Source organism: Eriocheir sinensis, chromosome 44, assembly GCF_024679095.1.
Source record: "Eriocheir sinensis breed Jianghai 21 chromosome 44, ASM2467909v1, whole genome shotgun sequence".
Taxonomy (NCBI): Eukaryota; Metazoa; Arthropoda; class Malacostraca; order Decapoda; family Varunidae; genus Eriocheir; species Eriocheir sinensis.
The window spans coordinates 8,466,456-8,476,623 of record NC_066552.1 but is presented as its reverse complement, the minus strand read 5'-3'; the positions used below and the strand labels follow the sequence as shown (position 1 = coordinate 8,476,623).

The 10,168-nt window shown below is 45.9% G+C and overlaps 2 protein-coding genes across 5 annotated transcripts in view; both read right to left on the bottom strand.

The window, feature by feature from the left end:
- LOC126980409 (protein white-like) overlaps window positions 1-10,168 on the bottom strand; it is a 47,310-nt gene that overhangs the window by 13,044 nt on the left and 24,098 nt on the right. The window contains exon 1 of one of the 3 annotated variants that reach the window (XM_050830325.1): window positions 96-245. The exons of the other annotated variants lie outside the window; for them this stretch is intronic. Within the exon in view, the coding sequence (XP_050686282.1) occupies window positions 96-131 (36 nt within the window). The 5' untranslated portion in view covers window positions 132-245. Of the gene's footprint in view, window positions 1-95; window positions 246-10,168 lie in introns of those variants that run through there. 3 annotated transcript variants of the gene reach the window in all.
- Window positions 8,373-10,168, bottom strand: part of LOC126980408 (protein white-like) — a 47,718-nt gene continuing 45,922 nt past the window's right edge. Inside the window, exons 15-16 of one of the 2 annotated variants that reach the window (XM_050830322.1) lie at window positions 9,563-9,734; window positions 8,373-9,186 (exon numbers count right to left, since the gene is read on the bottom strand). In XM_050830322.1, the coding sequence (XP_050686279.1) occupies window positions 9,070-9,186; window positions 9,563-9,734 (289 nt within the window). In that variant the 3' untranslated portion in view covers window positions 8,373-9,069. The remainder of the gene's footprint in view (window positions 9,187-9,562; window positions 9,735-10,168) is intronic. The other variant, XR_007733171.1, reaches the window with a different exon arrangement.

Genomic DNA, 10,168 nt, shown 5'->3' with positions numbered 1-10,168 from the left:
TCATGTGTCTCTGTCACTTCGTATTTTCTCTTTGAAGTAACCATTAGGCACTTTCCATCCCATTCTCTTTTAATAAACACAAGGAGGAGACTCACCTTGGAGAAACTGGGGTTATCGTAGCCGTTGGACATTCTGCTGCTTCTATTTTCACTATATATGCAATCAATAATACGTCTTTTCGCACAACACTCGTCTTTAAACCTTCAGTGTATACCTTATTTCACTCATTTTGGACTGAACGCAACGAGGATTAAGGAACAGCCACTACGGAGGTGTGTAAGGGGAAGCCACGGCGGGTTAGGGAGAAGAGGGTGAAGGAGGAGCCACTGGAAGGGGTCTCGGGGTGTGCCTCGTGATGGTGGCCTCCACGGGGGTGTTGGAGAGGGACGAGGCGCGTTGGGTTATCTGTGGGCGACTGGCGAGGGGACGCGTTAAAGGAGTGGCTGGCTAATGGCCTTATCTCTACACACACACACACACACACACAACCACTCACACAAACATACTGCCTGGGGATTGGGATGGCATGCTCCTCCCTTCTCCTTTGTTGTTTACTTCCAACAATAAACTATCAATCAATCAATCAACATACAGCCATTACGATTCTTTATTTTACAGTAAAGGAAGCAGTTCAGGGACAAAATCATATGGAAAAAAAAAGCCCGCTATACTGCACTGCTCCTATAAAACAAAGTATAGAAGAGTGGCCAAAAGAACGTCAGTTTCAGAAGAAGAGAATCTGGTGTCTTGATAATCAGACAATGTAAACGTAAAATTAACCAACTTATTGCAGATACCCGCCACGGCGACCTTTTATAATGTCATCATCGAAGCGTTATCAGTGAGACGATAATCAAAGGATGGGCACAACGTAGATATTTGTGGCATGATTACGGTTATCTTCATGGACAGAGATGGGTAATTACTAATTAACGTTTTTCATTCACCTTTGGTCACTTATTCAATGCTGTAGTAGTTGATATAAGTTCCTTGTGTTTCTGATGCTACTGTTGTGTGATAGGTAGCCTAGTCCCAAATCCTGTGTCTTGATTCTACTGTTATTCGTTTTATGTTTTTCCTTGTCTTCTTTTAAACAATTTCCCCTTCAACGCTGTTTCGTCTGTCATACCATCATCCCAGTCTTCCCTCTCTGCCTGTTTTTCTATTTGCAATGTTGAAATGATGCTGCTGCTTACCCATCAATGATACCTACCTTTCCTGCCCTTGCAGCTGCCTTACATTACCTACCCTGCCCTACACCTCCCTTAAAATACCTATTCTATTCTTACAACTGCCTTACACTACCCATCCTGCCCTTACACATGCCATACACTACCTTTTCTACCCTACCAACTGCCTTACACTACCTATCCTGCCCTTACACATGCCATACACTACCTTTCCTACCCTACCAACTGCCTTACACTACCTATCCTGCCCTTAAACATGCCATACACTACCTTTTCTACCCTACCAACTGCCTTACACTACCCATCCTGCCCTTACACATGCCATACACTACCTTTCCTACCCTACCAACTGCCTTACACTACCTATCCTGCCCTTAAACATGCCATACACTACCTTTTCTACCCTACCACCTGCCTTACACTACCCATCCTCCCCTTACACATGCCATACACTACCTTTTCTACCCTACCAACTGCCTTACACTACCCATCCTGCCCTTACACATGCCATACACTACCTTTCCTACCCTACCAACTGCCTTACACTACCTATCCTGCCCTTAAACATGCCATACACTACCTTTTCTACCCTACCAACTGCCTTACACTACCTATCCTGCCCTTACACATGCCATACACTACCTTTTCTACCCTACCAACTGCCTTACACTACCTATCCTGCCCTTACACATGCCATACACTACCTTTTCTACCCTACCACCTGCCTTACACTACCCATCCTCCCCTTACACATGCCATATACTACCTTTTCTACCCTACCAACTGCCTTACACTACCTATCCTGCCCTTACACTACCTATCCTGCCCTTACCGTGCCTATCCTGCCTACGCCTGCCTTACACAACCAATCCTGCCCTTCCACCGTGTCTACTGAGTCAAGGTAACGCCCAAGGCCACAAACAGATCTGGTGACGCCTACATCTGGTCTGATACGTAGCTTTAATGCCTTTTTAATCCGGGTCCTGTGACGTCACTTATCTTTAACGTGGGAGGGAATTACGCCCTAGCCATTCATTCTCTTTGTCTTTCTCGTCTCTTTATCCTCCGCCTTCCCGTCCACTCATTTCCTAATCTGTCAAATTCTTATGTTTTTACAGTCTTACTTTCATACAGTTTTTAGCAGGAAATCTCACCCCTGTCATCTTCCTCTTTGCCTTCCGGTCCATTCGTTTCCCAGGTTGATATTCTCAGACACTTCAGTCACTTACATCAACTATTTCCAAAGGCCAATCCTTCCCCTATCCACCACTCCCATTAGCAACCCTTCCCCTATCCAACAGTCCCATTACCAACCCTTCCCCTATCCAACAGTCCCATTACCAACCCTTCCCCTCTCCACCAGTAACATTACCAACCCTTCAACTCACCACCAGTCCCATTACCAATGCTTCCCCTATCCACCAGACCCATTACCAACCCTTCCCCTATCCAGCACTCACATTACCAATCCTTCCCCTATCCACCAGTCCAATTACCAACCCTTCCCCTCTCCACCAGTCCCATTACCAACCCTTCCCCTCTCCACCAGTCCCATTACCAACCCGTCCCCTATCCACCAGTCCCATTACTAACACTTAACATCTCAACCAGTCCCATTACCAACCCGTCCATCAACCAACAGTCCCATTACCAATCCTTCCTCTATCCACCAGTCCCATTACCAAACCTGTCCCTATCCACCAGTCCCATTGGTAATGGGACGGGTGGATAATGGAAGGGTTGGTATTGGGACTGGTGGATAGGGGAAGGGTTGGTAATGGGACTGGTGGATAGGGGAAGGACTGGTAATAGGACTGGTGGATAGGGGAAGGATTGGTAATGGGACTGGTGGAGGGAAAAGATTGGTAATGGACTGGTGGATAGGAAGGATTGTTAATGGACTGGTGGATAGGGAAGGATTGGATGAACTGGTGGATGGGAAAGATTGTTAATGGGAATAGTGGTAATGGGACTGGTGGATGGAAAGGATTGTTAATGGGACTGGTGGATGAAGTGGTAATGGGACTGAATGAAGGAAAGGGTTGGTAATGGGACTGGTGGTAATGGGACTGGTGGAGAAGGTTGGTAATAGGACTGGTGGAGAGGGGACGGTGTGGTAATGGGACTGGTGGAGGGGAAGGGTTGGTAATGGGACTGGTGGATAGGGGAAGGATTGGTAATGGGACTGGTGGATAGGGGAAGGATTGGTAATGGGACTGGTTTAGAGGGGAGGGGTTGGTAATGCGACTGGTTGATAGGGGAAGTATTGGTAATGGGACTGGTGGATAGGGGAAGGGTTGTTAATGGGACTGGTGGAGAGGAGAAGGAATGGTAATGAGACTGGTGGATAGGGGAAGGGTTGGTAATGGGACTGGTGGATAGAAGAAGGATGGGTAATGGGACTGGTGGTGAGGGGAAGGGTTGGTAATGGGACTGGTGGATAGGGGAATGATTGGTAATGGGACTGGTGGATAGGGGAAGGGTTGGAAATGGGACTGGTGGAGAGGGGAAAGATTGGTTATGGGACTGGTGGATAGGGGAAGGTGTGGTAATGGGACTCGTGGATAGGGGAATGATTGGTAAAGGGTCTGGTGGATAGGGAACGGGTTGTTAATGGGAATGGTGGGAAGGGGAAGGGTTGGTAATGGGACTGGTGGATAGGGGAAGGATTGGTAATGGGACTGGTGGATAGGGGAAGGATTGGTAATGGGACTGTCGGAGAGGGGAAGGGTTGGTAATGGGACTGGTGGATAGGGGAAGGACTGGTAACGGGACTGGTGGAAAGGGGAATGGTTGGAAATGGGACTGGTCGATAGGGGAAGGGTTGGTAATGGGACTGGTGGATAAGGGAAGGATTGGTAATGGGACTGATTGATAGGGAAAGGGTTGGTAATGGGACTGGTGGAGAGGGGAAGGATTGGTAATGGGACTGGTGGATAGGGCAAGGATTGGTAATGGAACTGGTGGAGAGGGGAAGGTTTGGTAATGGGACTGGTGGAGAGGGGAAGGATTGGTAATGGGACTGGTGGATAGAGGAAGGGTTGGTAATGGGATTGGTGGATAGGGGAAGGATTGGTAATGGGACTGGTGGATAGGGGAAGGATTGGTAATGGGACTGTCGGAGAGGGGAAGGGTTGGTAATGGGACTGGTGGATAGGGTAAGGACTGGTAATGGGACTGGTGGAAAGGGGAATGGTTGGAAATGGGACTGGTCGATAGGGGAAGGGTTGGTAATGGGACTGGTGGATAAGGGAAGGATTGGTAATGGGACTGATTGATAGGGAAAGGGTTGGTAATGGGACTGGTGGAGAGGGGAAGGATTGGTAATGGGACTGGTGGATAGGGCAAGGATTGGTAATGGAACTGGTGGAGAGGGGAAGGGTTGGTAATGGGACTGGTGGAGAGGGGAAGGGTTGGTAATGGGACTGGTGGATAGGGGAAAGGTTGGTAATGGGACTGGTGGATAGGGGAAGGATTGGTAATGGGACTGGTGGAGAGGGGAAGGGTTGGTAATGGGACTGGTGGATAGGGGAAGGGTTGGTAATGGGACTGGTGGAGAGGGGAAGGGTTGGTAATGGGACTGGTGGATAGGGGAAGGGTTGGTAATGGGACTGGTGGAGAGGGGAAGGATTGGTAAAGGGACTGGTTGATAGGAGGATTGGTAATGGGATTGGTGGATAAGGGAAGTGTTGGTAATAGGACTGGTGGAGAGGGGAAGGGTTGGTAATGGGACTGATGGAGAGGGGAAGGATTGGTAATGGGACTGGTTAAGAGGGGAAGGGTTGGTAATGGGACTGGTGGATAGGGGAAGGGATAGGGAAGGGAATGGTGGATAGCGGAAGGGACTGAGAATGGACTGGTGGATAATTTAAGGGTTGGTGATATACCCGGCGACTATAAACCCAGGCTCATAAAATATACTGCCAGACGTAATGCCATGTGAATTTGAGAGGCCATTCCGAATTTTGTTGACGTCGTGCAGTGGGTGTGAATAGAGTAAGTTTAGAGAAGACTGTCTCGGTGTTGTGCGAAGCTGGAGTGGAATGATGTATTAAGCTATACAAAGAAGACAACCGACCTGCGTGTGTGGGTGTAGGTATGTGTGGGATTCGGTGTGTTGGTGTGTGGGGGTGAAAGACATAGAGACAGACAAAGACAGAGAAACAGCGACAGAATGACAAACCGAGAGACTGACCGACCTAAGGAATCATCAAAGCGCGAGACTGAGAGGTTGACAAGCAAACAAGCAGAAAGATGTTGGCTCTCCTTACTACTGGTGACGGCTACAAACTATCCTAAGGGCGCGAGGGTAAAACAAGGACAAACTCTGCCTGCAAACAATGACCAAGAAAGATGTGACGTGGGGTGGCCGAAAGATAAGCTGCCAGAAGGTGCGCGGTTGGCGGGAGAATGTGCAGACGAGGCTCTGAGGATGTGTAGGTGGAACTGAGATGTTACAAGCAGGTGGTGATGTGTAGATGACCCGTTAAACAAGTTACGATGATGAGAGAGAGAGAGAGAGAGAGAGAGAGAGAGAGAGAGAGAGAGAGAGACTTTCCTTGTTCACAGGCGCGGCGAGCAATGTTGTGTATTGTTATGATGCTGTCGGTCTGTGCAGGTGTGTGTGCGTGTGTGTGTGTGTGTGTGTGGTGAAAATACGACTCATTCCTCCACTCCCAACATCAACTGAAGCCTAACGTGAACTAAAAACAAACCCTCTATTAATGTTTCAGCTTCTTAACAAACCCTCGACCATATTAGTCTATCGTACGCGGCGTGAAAACCAGCTGATCACAAGTGTGTCAAGATCTATCGAGGTTATCCCCTGCTCAACGCGCGCTGCAAAGTCATCCCCGTATTACCCAATCACCTTTATTTTGCTATTTGCGTCGACAGGGGCTTCGCGGGGGCAGTATGGGCCTTAAAGCTGTCTGTACGTACCACGATCAACACACGCGCATGCCCAAACTGCGCCGCCTCGTCTCCTTAAACGATTAACGGTGAACACGCGCGACTCTTGCTGAAAAATGAATTGGCTCTGAAAAAGTCACGCAGCTCCGAAAAAGAGAACTGTAGCTTACCTTTGCCCCGTTGAGGTGGTGATGGTGGTGGTGCGTGGAGGTGGTAGGTGAGGGGTCAAATTAGGCTCGAGGAAGGGGCGGAGCTTATCGAGACGCCAGCCAATCATCGTCCAGGATGAGATGCCGTGAACATTTCTATTTATCTTGCTTCATAGGGTATATAACAAAAAATCCACATCTTATTATATTTTCTTGTAGTAGTTTATAACAAAAACACACGAGGTCATAAAAAAGCTCATTTCAAAATTTGGTTCTTCACGTTCTATGAGTGACGATACCTCTCCATACTTGCCTTGGCTAGTTCGGTGGTGGCCTTGTTCCACCACCATGAACAGATTCTTTTTTAGTCTGGTTACTAATCCTACTCTGCATTTCTATATATATTTTTTTTTAAACTATGTCCAAAAGATCTTTGTGCTGATCCAAATATTGCTCTCAAAATTGTGGCAAATTACCCCCGTGTACCGAAAACTTGAGGGACCTAAAACGAAGCTTTACGTTTCATGAACTTGTGCCGGATTAACATCTCACCACAACTTGAGTAACCACCACACTGCATTATTCCCTATTCTCCTGTCCGACGCACATGTTACAGCGTAAATTTATTCTCAAGAAGAACAGTGGTTAACATACCTTCAGATGAAGTCAGGAAATGCGTGGAATCTCAAGTGGAGAAGAAGCACGGATGTCGATGTTCAACAGGAGCATTAGGCAACCCGCCTGCTCTCGCCACTCAGTCCTCTAAATGAAAGCAGTTCAAAGAACCCCGCCCCCAACTGGACCACATGTGACTGCACTCAAACTGTCGCACTTCCTAATACGTACCCTTTATCTTCTAACCACATCTTTTGAACTGCATCATGTCTCAAAATAAATATGGCAGGATCAAATATAACCGCATTTGTGGGTGTAAATTAATTTAAGGCCTTCCTAGATATGTCTTGGCGGTTATATCATTATCGTACGTATGACTTTCGGTAGAAAGGTCAAGTTGGGAGCATACACTATGCCTGCGCGTTGCATCGGGGCTCATCTCCGCCCCCTTCAACTTGTGCTGGATGAGAGCCCATGCAGCACCCTGGGACATGGGGCAAATATGACGTCATGGTTACCACAGCTTATCAATTTATAAATGTAAAAGGAAGGCTAAACAGCTGGGTGCGCCTGCGCGCCGACTGCCAAGGCCCCTAAGCCCGCAATTCGAGCCCGGGGCGCGTATTCGTAGCTAGGCGTACAAGCCACTGCACCACGGAGGCGAGGTGGAAGCAGTGTGGTATCTCTCTCTTCAAGATATCTACCTATACCCATGCAAGTATTGGTGTAGAAATACACTGCATGCACAATATGGATCATGTACTCTACCAAGGATGTGAAGATAACAATAAGCTACCTTTCTATCATAATTTGAATGTTATTGAGACATTACATGCCTCTACAAACTACATTCCATCTTGACACATCCATCAACTTATCACCCGATCTAAATTAGGATAGGCTAAGTATTTTACTGGAAAAAGGGAAAAAAAGCTAATTATCATACACAGTTACACACCCTTGAGTTGTCTTTGGCTTGTTAATTTCCCCTTGAAAAAAGTTATGCCTCCTGTTCCAATCTCCCTGATACCTCACCAGGGAGTTATGAAGTGTGAGGCCACTGCTTGCTCTATTACTGCAGCCCAACATGAAGCATTAACCCCATGTTGTGCAAAAAGAGCTAAGGAACTGCTATACTCTGGCGCGCGCGCACACACTGTGACACACACACACACTGCAACCTTTTTCATATTCTCCCGCACTGTATTCATTCCCTTTCTCACAAGTTATTCAGTAGACAAGTCGTTCATCCATCAACTCTAAAGGCACACACAGTGAGTATTAATGTTTTATTAGTAACTGCTACATGCTACAACAAACTACTGAGTGTTAATAGGGTGAGAAATATATACTACAGCGATAAATACATGAAAAATAGAAAGGCGGTGGCTGAATCGACAGAGTAACACCACCGCGTTCAGGAGGACGCGAGTTCAATCCCCGCCCGGTGCCACCAAGCTGGGATTTTTCAGCCGCCGCCGAGTGGCTTAAACTACCAAAAAAAAAAATCAAAACTAAGAAAATAAAGGGTGTACTATAAGAATAATTAAGACAAAAGGAAAAGAAAGCAACACAGAATACAAACCAAAAACTCAGCAATCTATCAACAGAACAAAATTATACTGCAAGGATGACTTTTTTTTTTTACTTGACAATCATATACTGTATTTCCCGCCATATAAGACGCACTTTTTTTTCAAAAAATATGATTCGAAAAATCACACCGTCTTATTCGCCGATGGTTGGGTTTTGGTAGGTTTAGGGGTTATTGTTACTGGTACAAAACCAATACCCAAAATACCTCCATTTGAAATAAGAGTTCCCAGATGTCCCCTGAATGAAATATCCTGTATTTTGCGGCGTGTAGCGCGCAGTTTTTTTCACTCAGAAAATGCCAATATCCACCTCTTACTTATATTTTGGTCTGTTTTACGCCTTTCCATTCCTCCACTCACTGCTTTCACCTGTATATTTTTCTTTTTCTTTCTTTTATCTTCTTTTCTATCTATTCATTTACGCTCTCCCTCCCATACAATTTTTACTTATATGTTGGTCTTTTTATCCCTTTCTTTCCTCCACTTACTGCTTTCAACTTGACATTCTAATTTCTTTTTCCAGTTTCTCTTCTACCCCTTCATTTACACCCTCCTTCCCTCCAATACATAGCCCATTCCCTCCCTCCCTCCCATTACCTGCTTCCTGCTTTAATCTATCTGCTTGATGGTCTTTCTTCGGGTCTTGTTCAGCAGCAGCAGGAACCCTAAGAGCCGGAAGCCGATGATGAGGACGATGAGAAGGCCACAGTCGAAGCCAAGGTTGTTCTTTTATAGGAGAAACAGAGAGTGTTAGTTGGATTTCCGAGGAAGGATTTGGGTTTGTTTGCTTGTGTTTTCCCTTATAAGTTCTCTACATCAGTTAAGTCAGTATTATGTCATCTTTAACTTTTTTTATTATGTGTTTATCTTCTTTCCTCCTCCCTATTCCTCATTTTTTCTTCTCCTCTTTTGTTTTCCCTTAGAATTCCTGTACATCAGTAATTAAGTTTGTATTATGGCATTTCTACCTTATTTTTTTGTTTCTCATTCTCCTCTTCCTGTTCACTCTCCCACTTATATCCCTGAAACTCCTCCATCTTGTTCCACTTATATCCCTGAAACTCCTCCATCTTGTTCTCTTCCTCCTCCTTCCTTTTCTTACCGGGTTGAAAGAAAACTGTTCAATAACATCTGTTCCATTATTTCTGCAGAACATTTCCTTGTCCGGACACTTAATCTCCTCCACGTCGGCCCACTGGTTTACGATCAGCGCCTCATTGCCGTAGCTGAACCAAGAGATGTAGTAGATCCAGATGAAGTAGACAGGTATGGAACTGCGGAGGGTGAGAAGAAAGGTGTGTTGGAGCATAAGAATAGTAAAAGAAAGTAATAAGAGGTGAGAGGTGAACCAAGGATGTGGTAAGATGATGTATGTATAATGTAGGTATGAAGCTTCAACAGGTGGGAAGAAGGATATGTTAACCCCCTGACTGCGAATTTCCTACAAGAAGACATCACTAAGCTACAGGAATGGAACAAAAAGTGGCTGCTACAGTTCAATGAAGAAAATGTAAAGTCATAAACCTTAGGAGGGGATATCCAATATACCAGTACGACATAGGAAACACTCAAGTATCCACCACAGAGGCAGAGAAAGATTTACATAGATTTACATAGAAAATCAGACCACACAGACCCCATGGTCCAGACTAGGTGGCCTGTCCTTAAACCTAAGTGATTCTACATTAATCAGATGGCTCCAAAACGT